At 38.2% G+C, this 14887-nt stretch overlaps 1 protein-coding gene across 1 annotated transcript in view; it reads right to left on the minus strand.

Moving 5' to 3' along the window:
* Window positions 1–4569: 4569 nt before the first annotated feature.
* MPP6 (membrane protein, palmitoylated 6 (MAGUK p55 subfamily member 6)) overlaps window positions 4570–14887 on the minus strand; it is a 44337-nt gene continuing 34019 nt past the window's right edge. Inside the window, exons 6-12 of the mRNA XM_009325730.1 lie at window positions 14236–14367; window positions 12149–12248; window positions 11524–11592; window positions 10315–10476; window positions 8513–8715; window positions 7975–8103; window positions 4570–5631 (exon numbers count right to left, since the gene is read on the minus strand). Of these exons, the coding sequence (XP_009324005.1) occupies window positions 5455–5631; window positions 7975–8103; window positions 8513–8715; window positions 10315–10476; window positions 11524–11592; window positions 12149–12248; window positions 14236–14367 (972 nt within the window). The 3' untranslated portion in view covers window positions 4570–5454. The remainder of the gene's footprint in view (window positions 5632–7974; window positions 8104–8512; window positions 8716–10314; window positions 10477–11523; window positions 11593–12148; window positions 12249–14235; window positions 14368–14887) is intronic.

Here is a 14887-nt window from a genome sequence, read left to right on the forward strand (position 1 = left end):
AGTTCAGCATGTGACAGTTTGGGGAACGGTATCCCACCCCGGCGAGTTCGGGTACGTTAGCAGATACTGTCTGAATTACTTGCGGTACTTACCCCTATTTTATTTCACGCACGCACATGAGCACACTTTTAATATGTTTGGAAGCAAGAGCCGCTTGGTTATTTTACAAGTGTTTCCACTTTTTTTTTTTTTTAGTATCTGTCTTGGGACTGAAAACAGTAAGTTATACTAGTCTTAAATACCGATGCTTATATTGACCACTAGTTCCTCTACAAGACGCAGGTTGAGAATCCCAGACAATTCCCATCAGTAAGCTTGTTAAAAATACATGAAAACCAAGAAGGGTAGGCGGAAAAAAAGAAACCCAGAGGAAAAAAAAAAAAAAAATAATTGGGCCAGGACTTCACTTCACCACCTTCAGTAGCAACAGTCCACCAGAGAAAGCAAATGAAGGTACCTTTAGCTACAGAAATCCTTTTAAAGGCCCAGGAGAGGTTTTGTGTGGAGACCGACAGCTGGCGGGGTGTTTAAGGCAAGGGGCCTAGCAGACCACAAGTCTGTGTATCCAATAAGCGCTACCCAGACATCGATAAACTGATTTCTCACCACTTTTGCAAAAGTAGGATCGTGAAGTTTGGCAATGACAATACGGTACTTTAACTCTTCAGAATTTGGGCGAGGCAGGAAACCCTGCGTGAAGCAAACAGTCCATATACATTTGCATGATGCAACAGCCCCTCGGCCTGTAGCGTGTCTTAAAGCTGTACCTACAGGCGCAATGAGCGACGGGGAATCAATCTCCTGCAGTAGGCGCCACAGACGTATAGAGAAACAGCTTCTGCCTCAAAGCTCAGTCTGAATGAAGAAGCAAGATCGGTGAAGAGTGGATGGGAAACCAAGGAATAGGTAAAGGAAGTTTGAGTTTGTTCGTGTTCACAGTAATAGCTCGTGTGTAAAGAAAGACGGGCAATCACCCACATCTCCCGATTTCTGGAGCGGTGCTCTACCCCATCATTCTCCACTGGTCCTTAAGCATAACGGAGGCAAGCGTGGCTCCAAAGGGTTCCTAGCCAGGAATTTTCTGTGTTTAAGAGAGAAAAAAGTTTCCTATTTCTTATCTGAATCACCTCCTTCAAAACAAACAAAAACCACATGACTTCCTGAAGACTGAGCTGCAGGCAATTTGTACTGCAAGTCATTTAGGTACAATTTTAGAAGATGCAATGAGTTAGAATTGTACAGAGGACTGGGAAAAAAGTGTCACATTTTGAGCCTATCCGAGGTGTGACAGTTTATATAAACGCAAATTCAAAAACGATGAGCTGATCCGCCATCCTGCTGCACAAAGGTTTGTACGGCTGAGTACAGAGAGCCACGCTGGTCTGAGAACACAGCACAGGTTAAGGATACTGCATTGGTTATACGTTGGATTTCCCTTGCCTATGTCGGTCTGTGATTCTGCTCCAATTTTATCTTCACTTTACATTTGCAGAACATTTTGAAAGACCTTCATAAATCTATGCAAGATGAGACATCCCATTACAATTATCCCACTAAACTTCAATTGACTGCATCTTGTCACATGATGTAGAAACCTAAAGTAGACCGGGTAGCGTAACATTTGGAGACGGCAAGGTAATCGCTCGGGTACACATGCACCGAAGTATTTACACTGAAGTTGAGATTGGTGCGCGCTTCAGGGCATTTTTGGTGCATTTAACGAAATACAACTTATGGATCTTGGCATACTGACTGTACTTTTATGTATAACTTCTCATTCACAGGGCAACTACAGTGTTTCTTCTATTAGTCTCTATATGTACAGAATTTTACAGCACCTCATGCACTGTCCAAAACAGATAGAAATTACAGATAAATATAGAATTTTTAGATTGAAATATCTGTATATTTAGAAAAATATACATTATTAAACACAATAAACCAGGTAGAGCAGTGTACCAGTTCTAAAGTCTCACATGCAGGTACATTTCTGGATTAAGTCATGGTAGCTTAGTCATGTGATAGCAGACGTGAGCATTTTTTGTTTTACCATCCACATACATACATATACACAGAGAACTATTTGATAACTTACTTTTCTAAACTACTTAAATATTTATCTTGTGAGACATACCACATATCTTAAACATTTAGCAGCATCTCCACCTCGCTCAGACACACCTATTGCTATCATTAACAGTCAATGTGAGAAGTTGTCCTGTTTGTTAGTATCTGGAAAATGAATGTTTGGTACAGAATGAGATACATGAAGCCCTAGTTATTTTAACTCCTCCAAAACACTTCAAACAGCTGTTATAGGAAATATTTTCACTTGCTCAAAACCAGCCTTTCACAGTGTCCTTCTCCCCTAATTGCACAACGTACAGGTCACCATCTAACACACACCTGATCTATCACCGCTGTGTAGATGACTGAAGTGGCACCATCATTCTAAGAACCTGCAAGAATGCTCTTTTTAAAAAAAAAGTAACTGTCATTCTCATTCTGGTCATCCTACCAGGTAGTGACAAACTAGGCAGAGTATCTGATGAAAATCTGATTTTGCTAAAAACCCAACCAAACCAAACCAAACCCCACCACCACAAAAACAAACCAACCCCTGCCCCCCCCCCAACATTATATACCTGCCAGTCTGAACTCTCAGTTTTCAAGATCTAACGAATAGATGCAAGGAGTGTGGTGTTTGTTTGGGTTTAGGTGGGGTTTTTTTCCCCTTTAATTGGATGTGGACATCCAATTAAAACCTGCAGACGCTTTGATACGATCTTTGCGTGCGACCTAAGCAAGCCATCTTCTCTCCTTGCTTCAGAATTGTACTTCTCGCTAGCATCTACATTAACACCACCAAACGGTCAGCCGCTGGGCTCCACTCTGCTAACTAACTGCTTGATTTAAAACCACTACGTGAACCTGCAGCGAAAGCTAAAGCTTTAGCAAATACATGGCTATTTGGAGGTTGCTAACTAGGGAGGCTCTTTTGACAGTATTCTCTCTGGGATGGAAACAGATGGAGCAGAGAGGTTTTCCCGACTAAACCTTGGCGCCCGTGTTTCATGTGTTTCATTTGGTTAAGTAAATTTATGGGGAAAAAAGATGAAAATAAGTGATATTTGCAATATAAAGTACTACGGTGTGGAAACTGAAGAATCTTCTCATTCCATTCATTGGGGAAGAGTGAGCTCAGCCCACTTTTGGCATCACAAATAGAGTCTTTTCTAACTCATAATGAAAAGGCATCATATCTGTCCAGATAGCACGTTATTTACAGCATATGTAGGTCTCCTGTTACACAGTATACAAACACAGTTTAGTCACGTTCAGCATATAGTGCCAACAACAAATCATTAAAATAGTCAAGCAATGGCTCCGCTATCGTTGCTGCTACATACAACACTCGATCCGTTTCTCAAAGCAGCCTCTGAGCGGTAGGATCACAGAACATGTCTCCTGGGAACGGAAAATAAAAGTCTCATGCTGCTGCCACATTTAAAAGCTCTGCCAAACGTAAAACAAAACCAGAGAAAACACATCCTGAAAAGTATAACAATGAAACAAAGTAGTGGTACAAGTTTTCCTCAGAGGATTTCAGATTTCCCTCTAAAAGACCGAAATCTCGGTATTAAGAGCCGCAAAGATTACCCGTGCTATACACCGTTTCGACTAACATCTTCCACATACACTGGGATCTCAAGCCGCCCCGCCCCTCTCCCCCCACAACAACCAACTTTATAGGCTCTTTAAAATCACCTGTATACTGGTGGTTTGAGGTTTTTTGAGACTTACGCCTTTCCTATACTGCATCAACTCCATTTTTCTTCTCCTTGTGCACATAAAAGTCTTTAAGAGCCCTAGGAAGCAATACTGTTTTACAGTGCCTAAGCCTCTTTTCCTTCAGAAATAGTTCTGAGGAAGTTGCCTTTTGATAGCATTCCGTGTCACACTTCGGTGTTGAAAAAGAATTCGGAAGCCAGGTGCCTGTCACCAGATGGAAGAGAAATTAATCAAATAATAGATGACTTCAGTTCAGACACCTAGCCCGGTTAAGTGATGGTGAATGTTACTATATACAACAGCTGACATTGTAATATAAAATATGGTCACAAAAAGAGCTAGTCTTGGCGACAAGCTATATTTTCATTTTGTTCTTGTTAAGCAGAAATTTACATCAGCATAAGTTTTGATCGATGAACTCGAACCTAATACGGATCATATCAATGAGCCTACTAAGGGGAGAACTGTCACTAAACAAAAGGAAGTATGTTGTAAAACGAAAAGGTATAAACAACACTGCTTTTTAGCAGTAAGCCTCCAATTCACAAGCTATCTAATGAAAAATGCAATTAAAACCAATGTAACAAAAAGCACAGAAATTCCATTGCATCACACTCATAAAAATACAGCAGTTGATCACACACAAATATTCAAAAAGATAATATAGAACCCAGCTAGATCTCACAGGAAATTAAGCCACAGATCACTACACAAATACCGAACAACGTCCTAAGAAAAGAAAACGCCTTTTTTTTTTTTTTTTTTTTTTTAAAGCAATGTGTTTTCACAAGTGTGAATAAATAGTCTTAAACATTAAGCGTCACTCTACAAGGCTCCACGTTATCAGGTTCTCTCCCAGGCTACTTCACCATTACTCAAATTGCACTGAATGACCTTGTGTACAAGCTTTCTGACGTCAGGATTTCAACCACAATGGGCTAACAGGTTGGCCCCCAAGAACAGCCTAATAAGCAGCTTGCAAGGTGTTGCTTTACGTTATTTCAAGAGACACGTATAAGGAAGGAAACCTACACAACAGTTGTCTAAATCAAGAGACATCAAGAATTTGTGAAACACCAAGAATGCACCAACATTAAGCCGAAAGAAGCTGGAGCAATGGAGCTGTGTGTTGGTCGCTGCTTTTAATATTTTAAATTCTGCTCCCATGAAATTACTGGTTTTTTAAGGAAGAAAAAAAAAACACCAAAGAAATTAGTGTTCTTCCCTAATAAGAGCTATAGACTTTTGACCGGTTAAACACTGACGTTAACAAGTTTTACAAAAATTGTTTCAAGTATCCTTTTTTTAATCACAGTGAAAATGTAAGACCAAGATGTAAATGTTGAAGTGAATGACTGAAAGTTTCTTAGATGAAAAAGGCAAAGGTACTAAATCAAAACATACAAAAATGCTTAAACGCATTTCCTTCATGTGATATGAATAGAAAGGTTATCTGTAAAAAGTTAGAAAAATTAAAATAAATTACATATTTAAGTACACTTTCCCTTCAACATTTTTATAAAAATTCAGAATAGTGTACTTTTGAATATACAGAGAGTAAAAATGCACAGGTGCTGTAGGTTATCATCGGTATCTACACGTCACATTAGCATATTCACTGCAGTTGATTTTATTTGTTACTTAAGCTCCTCTTGAGAAATCTCAATATACCCAGCTAATTGGGACCCACTGCGGTTCCAGCCTCAGTCTCTCGATAGCAGTCTGTAGCTTCTCGAAGGCTTTGTCCAGGTTGTCATTTACAATGGTCAGATCAAAATAGTGGTTGTATGCTCTCTGGATCCGTGCACTTTCATCCACCGTTTTTTTCAAATCGGTGTCCTGTTGAAGAGGTTTTAAAGATTACTAAGAACGTAAGACTTGGCAAATCCTTATAAATACAGAAGAAGTAGCCCTTCGTTACATCCTGCAACTATTTAAAGCTAATACTGAATATATTTTTAAAAAACGATGAAGTTTTCATTTATAGTATTACTTAAGCTAAAATGCATTGAAAGGGCTGAAAATGTTACGAGCTGTGCCAATAATGTTAAATATGGCAACCAAATGTTTGCAAATCTTGCAATTTTTAAGAAAGTCAATAGAAGCACATGAACCTGGGCTGGTATGCACAATGGGCAGTTAATTATTTTGTACGTGCAGCTGACGATCTGATCAGCACAAAATTAATCCTTTAGGAATGACTGAGTCAATCACTTGTGTAAATATATTTGTGCCCTTTTTTATTTCCACAGAAAGCACCAAAAAAATCCAAGAATTTAAATTAGTATGAAATGAAAGACAATGAAAGATACATTTCCAGTAGACTAAAGCTCTAGAATACCTTAGTGCTTTTAGAGGCTACATTTCAGCCTTGCTCACCTGACATCAGTTCCTCATTTGTAAACTACTGCTGCATTATTTTAGTTCTGATATGAGCTGCAAAATATGCAGGAAATTTATATTCCTATATTATGAAGCCTTCACGAAGTGCTGCCACTGAGCATTTTTTTACGTTTCATTAGTCCTGCATTCTTAGAAAATTCCCCTCCACTTCTGCACAAAAGCAATTTTTTTGGAAGCAGTTATGAGATTTGTCCGCTTGACAATATTTGTTTTAATGTTTTTAAGTCCTGATACAGTTGTAAATGCAAAAGCCAAAATGAAAAAAGTAGATGAAGGAGACAAGCAAATGTAGCACCACAAGAGCCAGAATTTTTGCAATGGAATGGCTTAGGATGCTAGAAATAATGTAGACCGACCCACTAGCAAGCAGAACATAATACTTCAAGCAACATTTGTTTTTCATTTGTTCAGGAAGTACAAGAATATGAAATGGGAAATCCTACTTTTTATATACACGTGCACAGATACGATTTAGAATCCATAAAGATATATAAATGTATATTTTAAATGTAACTATCCTCTTTATTATTCATAAGGACAAGTAAAACAAAGGCAAGGATGTCACTTAGGGAATCGAATACTAGGAAGTGCAGGAAATTATTTTTATATTTGTCTGGACAGTTTTAACCTTGCCTTCTTGTATATGCATCACAAAATTCAGGGTTCATTTGGGGCAGGGAGGAGGAAAGGCAGAGCACCCACGGAGATACTAGAATCTATAATAACCAGAATCCGGGACTAGGACTGGACAGTCTCTCACGTGGTTAAGAGAATGGGATCTCACAGGTTTGAAAAGAAGAAAAAAGACTAAAAATCCCATAGTCATTTCATGGAAATTAACCCGTCTCCCATTTTACTGCTTTGAATGCCCTGTCAGCATTATGCAAGGTATTGCTACTATCTAAGCTGCAGCAGCATTGTTGTGAGTTGTCAGCAAACCACGCTTTTCTCAGATGGGGAAGTTGTGCTGCTGAACACAGAGGATAGTTTTCTTAACTGCTCAATCTGGCTTTTTTTGCTTTGGTCCTGCAGCTGGGAAAGTTCATGCCCATACAGAATATTTATAATTTGCTGCCCTGGAGGAAGCATGTCTCATTTCCCTCTGCTACACGCTGGGTCTCAGAAAAGGAGAGAAGATCTAATGAATAAAACGTGCCACTTTGCTTTACATGACAAATGCGAGGAACTTAAGGGGAAGAGAAGCCATTCAACACTTATTCTGGCAGCCCCCAGCCATTCTCAGTGCAGCATGTGCTGCTGCAGCACTGGAAACAAGGCCTAGTTGCAGTCTGTTGTTGCTTGGTTGGTTGTGCATTTGTTTGTTTGTTTGTTTTTTTACGCAGACTGCAATATCTTTCCGAAGGATTACAGATTCCATTTTTAAAGCGCACCTATATTATAAGACAAACGTGAACAAAACTTTTTGGGGGGAGAGATGGGGAAAGTGAAGAAAAGACATTTACATAAAAGAACAATTCCCACCATCAGATATCTACTACCACTTGCTGCAAATAATCAAGGGTGACACTTCCCCAAGAACACATTACAAGTAATTTTTGTAATCAACACTTCTCTGTAAGAGGTCTATTTTTAAGAAAGAAGCAATCTGCCTTATACATAGTATTTGATTAACACTAAGTAATCAGCAAAAGTCTTGCCTAACTCTTCTTAGAGACATTACTTTCAGAACAAATTCCATCTAAAATGGAAGGTTAAAAAAAAATAAAAATCTAAGAACATCCTGTTCAAAGCAAACTAAGTATGACATAATCTGCTTACAGTGAGAAGTTTGGTTGTAATTCCAGCATCTACCACAGCCTTGTGCATAGCACGCAAAGTCTCCAACTCTGGAGCAGCAATAAACACTACATAGGGCATGAATTCTGAAGTCCTCAGTATTTTCAGGGCCTAGAAGCAAAGCAAAAGAAAAAAAAAACCCTAAGTTTGAGAATGACTCACCACGTGTCCCCATTACTTAAGGGGCACTGCAAAACTCATCTGTTACCATGGGCAGAAACACAGAAGTGAAGATTCTTATTTCTATTTTAGAAACTCCTACACTGCCTTTTGAAATGCCCAACATCATTCTTTCCTTGGCTAAGAAGATTATTTACTACTCTGCAAGACTCCTCTTCCATGCAGAATCTAAGTTGGGTTTTTTTCCCACCTTTCTAACTCATTCCAACTAAGTGCCACAAATGCAAGAATCCAGCTGGTATTGTAATCTTTAAACCAGATAAGAAGCCTTCAAATTTAAAGGCATACCTCTTCAACATTACACTCCTACACTTGTAGTGTGACACTGTAAATGATATACCTGTGGATTCACGTCCAAGATGCAGGTCCTTCCTGTCTGAACAACTTCAAGGATGGAATCAATTTTGGTGCCGTAGAGATTTCCTTCATATTCTCCATGCTCTAAATACCTGCCAGCTTTAATATCCATCTCCATTTCAGCTCGTGACACAAATCTGTACGCTTGCCCATCCTTTTCATCATCCCTTGGCTTTCGTGAAGTAACTAAACAAAAAGTTTAAAATATAAATGGAATGTTTTCTTTTTATATTTGGAATACAAATATGAGACTGGACTGCCTATTAGGTTAGGGAGAGTATAATACACATTAATATACAATTATAATTGTTCCATATACAGATTAATTATTTTTTCTAGTGTAAGTTTCAAAACTGAGCACAGCCGCTCCTCTTCCCTTTATTTCTATTTTCCTATACGTTGCTTACCCACCCATTTGCTTATTTACTTTGTATTACTCCTTCACACCATGCACAACACTCATTCATCTCATCTTTTTAATTATCCACTTAATAAAATAATTATTTAAATGACTTGGAAATCAAATGGAAATTTAACTCTCAAATGCCAAATGTACTTCTGAAAATAACCGAGCACACATCGGAATCTGCCCGGCCCTGCCCCCCAAACCTTAGCACATACTTTGCTCACTGTATTTGCCCTGTTATTCTGGGTAGAATTACCTGAGCTAGCTATAGAGAAAGTTAGCTTAAATATCAGAAGAAGCTGAGCCACCGCAGCAGAATCTTAGTGGAGGCCAGCTAACGCTGCTTTCCCGGACAACTTACCCTTTAAAGCTAGGTAAATTCACTGCAGAGAGATTAAAGCCAATATTTAACTAAAACATTGGCAGCCACCTTGGGTGTTGGCTACACTGTGCAGTAGAGACATTATTTAAGCAAGAAAGTGAAAATAAAATAAAATGAAATAAAATAAAATACCAGATTATTACTGAATTTGCCGTCCTATCACCATATTACCTGCCCACTACTTGCATTTAATTAGATTTGAACTCTAGGATATATTAAACGTAACAGTGAATGGATCCCTTTGGTAATACTTGTATCACTACTTGGTGCCATACCACCGCTCAGCGAGGAGAATAATAATGTAGCTAGGGTGGACTTCTCTGGTCAGCAGTCAAACGGGAGGGGGCAGTTAAAAAAAATAAAGATCTTGCGAATGAGCAAAGTGACTATCTGGAAGGAAGGCAAGAAAACAATACGTCAGTAAGGGAGGAGGGTTTTTTCTGAAGTTGATAGGGAGAAAAAAAGGAAGATCGTGGGCTTGAGGCTAGATGTATTAAAATATCAGATTATCATACAAATCTTGGAGATCACAAACACCAGTTTTATTGGAAGTTTGTTGCTTTTCCCTAAAAAAAAAATAATACTAAAGTAACAATTTATAATGCCTATGGTGCTTCTAGAGATGGAAAAATAAACGGCAGAACTAGAAACTCTACTGGCTGTTCATTACAAAAGACTACTAGGAACTTCGAGAATCCCCTCAGTAACTGATGGTGACCGACACTGAAGAAACGTAACAGACTGAAATACTGCACATACAAAAATTGTTTTTCTGCAGCATCAGTAACATTTAACTGCTAGTTACAAATATTTTCACTGTCATCATGTTAGTCCAGTTGTCTGAGAAGATGAAGAACCTTTTGTTTTCCCATTCTATATAATTTTTATACTCTGACAAAATTAGCCCTACCCTAAATCACTGCGATAAACATCAGGTATTTTCCTGACAATCAGAGACTCAAAGTATGATATTACAATAGGAATGCTGACAACTTACATGGCACTGTAGTTCCAAACCTAGTAGGATTCAGTACTATGAACCTGTTCTTCAAACTTCTTCGTCCCACTCCTTGGGCCCCAATTAAGACCAGTGTTTTCCTCTGAAAAGGAGGCATTTTGGCTACTTCCTCATAGATCTGGATTTCATGACGGTCAAATTCTACATTGAGAAGTGTACAAAAAATAGTTAATACACAGTCAGTACAGTAAGAAAGAAAAAACGTAGGCAGTCCTGCTACGTATCAACAGACCACATGTGAATATAAATAGTACTCAAAGGGCATTAAGTCTGATACAAGCTTTCTTGCTTTAAATTGGTATGGGAATAAAATAGTTACCCCTTCATGGACAGCATAAGGTCAGATTATTACCTTTACTTCCAAGGAGAAAATTCAAGATTGATCAGAATGGGAAAACTGTGATTAACAATTAGTGAGTTTTCACAGAATCCCAGAATGGTTGAGGTTGGAAGGCGCCTCTGGAGGTCATCTGGTCCAACCTCCCTGCTCAGCCAGGGCCACCTGGAGATGGTTGCTCAGGGCCACGTCCAAACGGGTGTTGAATATCTTCAAGGAGGGAGACTCCACAACCTCTCTGGGCAAACTGCGCCAGTGCTCAGTCACCCTCACAGTGGAAAAAATGTTTCCTGATGTTCAGAGGGAACCTCCTGTGTTGTTACTTGTTGCCTCTGGTCCTGTCACTGGGCTCCTCTGAAAAGAGCCTGGCTCCGTCCTCTTTCCACCCTCCCTTCAGGTATTCATACACATTGATGAGATCTCCCCCTGAGCCTTCTCTTCTCCAGGCTGAACAGTCCCAGCTCTCTCAGCCTTTCCTTATAGGAGAGGTGCTCCAGTCCCTTCATCATCTTCGTATGTCCGTATCTCTCTTGCACTGGGGAGGAGCCCAGTACCCTTCAGGTGTGGCCCCACCAGTGCTGAGTAGAGATATCCCTCAAACTGCTGGCAACAAAACTTTCACTTTTCTTCTCTTTTAACACAAAGTTCTTCTCTGACTTCCACCTACCAAAGATGTACTCAGCACCACCATATCTTCACTGGTCACTATTGCTTTTAAACCACAAGAACTATCTGATCTATTAAATTTATATCAAATATTTTACTGCAAATCTTTCAGCTTTGGATACACTAGACTCTGCAAGTTTAGAAGCCTAGAGAACATTTGATTCATATATAATATTAAGAGATACCTGCATTTCTTGTAGTGAGATACATCATCTTTTTCTTTTTTTTGCTGCTTATTGTTCCGCAGAAAGGCCCTAGAAATAAAAATTGAGACAAACTCATCATTTTTGTTAAATGTGTTTTCCCAAAGCTTATTTACATGAACATATGCAAGTTTAGATTAATTAAATTTACAAGGACTATTTTAGAATTGTATATATTCTAGGGCAGGAGATCACATCTATTTTCATACACATCAAATGGCATAGTAAAAACCGAACACAGAGAAAAAATTTATTTTCCTAGAAAGCTTTGTATAAAGCAGAGAAAAATCCATTAAACATGTTTAATTTATTACCTTTCAGTGCATACTATAAAAACACAATTAAAAAAAAGAAAAGAGCTAATTCTTATGCCCTTCCCACCTCATTTAGCTTTTCATCAGCAGGTGGCAAAACTGATTCACGTATCTATGAAGACTAAAGATAGACTTTAGCCTTTGTCCTTCAGTCAATGCCAAAATACAATAATTAGCATTTTGCAATATTCTGTGTATTCTCACACAGCAGTTTTCTAGTATCTGTGAAGGCAGGAAAAGCAAAACAAATGGGGTCAGAGCAAAATCTGTTCCTGAAATTCATTGAATCTCACCTGAGTTGTCCCAGTCCCTCCTAACAAAGGCCTTTCTCTTCTCTTCCAGGAACTGGCTAGGAATAAGCCCTGCACTTCCTCCTTCTTTGACATGACTAGCCTGGAAAAAGAAAAAATAAAAGTCATAGGTAACTTGTGAGAAGCATTTTTCTGATCCATATGGTATTGACTGACTTTCACACTGCCAGAGTTTCTCAATGGTGAGTATCGATACATTTACTACCGAGACTTGGAAATTCAAACTCACACGTGGATATTAAAATTCTGTCTTACAGTAACAGTGTCTTGCCATTGAGTATTAAAATTCAGGAAACTTAAATAAAATAGATAGAAGTTTCATTACTGGTTGCCATTAAGTTAGTAAGCTCTCATAGCCATAAACTTTCGGCATCAAAATCCTAAATGGAATTCTATGGCTCCAGACATTGAACTCTCAAGTGACAAAACTCGAGACTTTCTAGTACACAAGTACACTTATTTTGTATTCTTGAGCTGCTCCAAACAGGTTCCAGTGCAGCTTATTAACTCTCATTTCACAAAAAGTGAATGCCATTAACACATGCCTAATCATGCCTTCAGCTTTTTGCACTAAGTAACTACAGATTTAAAATCTTAGTAACTTAAGTATTCCTGGTAATGAATGTTTGGCTAAGATACTCCGTAAAATAATTTCATGGCAAGCTCAATTCTCAGCAAGCTTAACACATACAAACACACAATTGCAAAATGTTACACTTTTCTTCTCCATAACCGATTGGCCTGTCTCTTGCTAACAGGAACTGTTTGCTTTCCAGCTTGTATGCTTTTACCTATGACTAACTGATTTTTTACAGTGAGCAAGTTTTCAATTACAGGCTAGCATTTCTAGAAAGCACAAGGGAAAACTAACAGTGGCATGATCTGCATAGCAACACTTGCAACACACTGTGCTGGTTTAATGCATTTCATTTTTACCACTGATCGAGTGTTTAAGATTTAGCATTTATTTCTCCTGGACTCCCACAAGTTACAAGCTGCAGAATTTGAAAAGCAATAGAGAAGACAGCACGTAAGCTAAATGTCAAACTACTCCGGAGTTTTGGAGTGTCTAACTTCTGAAACTCATTAACTAAATTTTCTGCCTTCCCTCACACTTTTTACTCTCTCTCTTTTTGTTATTACTGTCACTGACAAGCAACAGAATTCAGCAACAGTTGTTGATGTATATTCAAATATTTTTGTTGCTTTTAAAGAAGTCATACATACATTGCTCTCAAGTAACGTTTGGCTCACTATTGCTTGTTATCTAGCAAAGGGTGAGCGATTTAGGAGTGGAAAGGGAAACTAATAAAGCTAAACTCTTTGCCTAGATCGCCACGGCTACTTGCAATTTTGAGTATCTCAGTTGAGAAAAGTGTCTTGAAGGTTCACTCATCCCACTTTCAAAGGCACTGATGATGTTTAATTGTGTGTATAGTGTCTTGAAAAAATAAAAATAGCATAAGCCCTGGATTACATTTCTACTGAAGGACTGAATGTAGAAATACAACCTTAAAGCAGGATGAACTGTTAAGATTTGAAATAGTGCCAAACACTTTGATTATGAACATGCATGTTACAGCTCACAGACATGGACCACCACTGTGGAAATAAAAGATACAGCTTCTCCAAATAGCTATTCTCACCCCTCTTCAAATCCACAGGGTTAATTTCCCTCTCTCTCCTCAACTCTGAGCACTCAGGAAGGAGTCCACTTCTTCCACAGTCGCTGTCAGGGAAGACTTACCACAGTTAACATAGTCAACCTAAGATTTTCTGCTAAAAGTTGTCCACTTAAACTGATTTTGGAATGTCTAGGCTTACGATACAAGAACAAAGACAAATAAACAGTAGTAATAGCAAAATGAGTGTTACACATACAATTTATACCATTCAACTTTCTCTAGTATTTAAATTGTTAATATCTTGGTATTAGCTTGAAATTAGATTGCAGTGTAAATATTTTTTTCTTATATCTACTGTTAAATGGAAGTAGATCATAATTTAAAGAGTTGGCAACTAGTGAGGCTTTTCAGATTTTATTTTACATTTTTAATCTTTTTACCAACCTGCCACCAATTTGGATCTTCCCGGTTTACAATCTGAAGGATTTCTCCTTTAGAAAATTTCAAACCTGCTTCTTTGCATGGGATGAGGTTGTCGTTATATGGATTATAATCAAAATGACACTTCACAAAAACCTGAAATGTGTAAAAATTCACAAAGCTTAAACTTTATAAAACACATTCTTACTAATTTATCTGTCAAACTGAAGTAATGTCTTTACCTACAGCATAAAAAGCGTGACACGAAAAGTTTCACAACTTGCATTTGGCAAGTAAAATACAATCTAGGGAAAAAACTGACATATACCAGCTGAGAGAGTAGAAATAATCAGCAGTGCAAACCTTGGCTGAAGGAGCTTCACGATAAAAATAAAAAGCCAACTGTTCTGTTTGGACAATGTATTACAAAACACTCATTTTTGCCTTTCAGTATATACAACTCAATTAGTATTCTGACTTTAAATTACTTAACAATATAAAAAATTCTCAGACCGTGAGCACTGTATTCAAGGCTTGTGGAATCTTAAGAATTAATTTTGCCATGAACTCAATGTTTTAAAACAAACAAGACATGTGACGGCTTAAGACTCAAATTTGACGCAGGGGAAGAAACAATAAGTTGCATCAGTAGACTGGAAACATCTTTGACTTTTTT

The sequence above is a fragment of the Pygoscelis adeliae genome, unplaced genomic scaffold (assembly GCF_000699105.1).
Source record: "Pygoscelis adeliae isolate BGI_AS28 unplaced genomic scaffold, ASM69910v1 Scaffold226, whole genome shotgun sequence".
Taxonomy (NCBI): Eukaryota; Metazoa; Chordata; class Aves; order Sphenisciformes; family Spheniscidae; genus Pygoscelis; species Pygoscelis adeliae.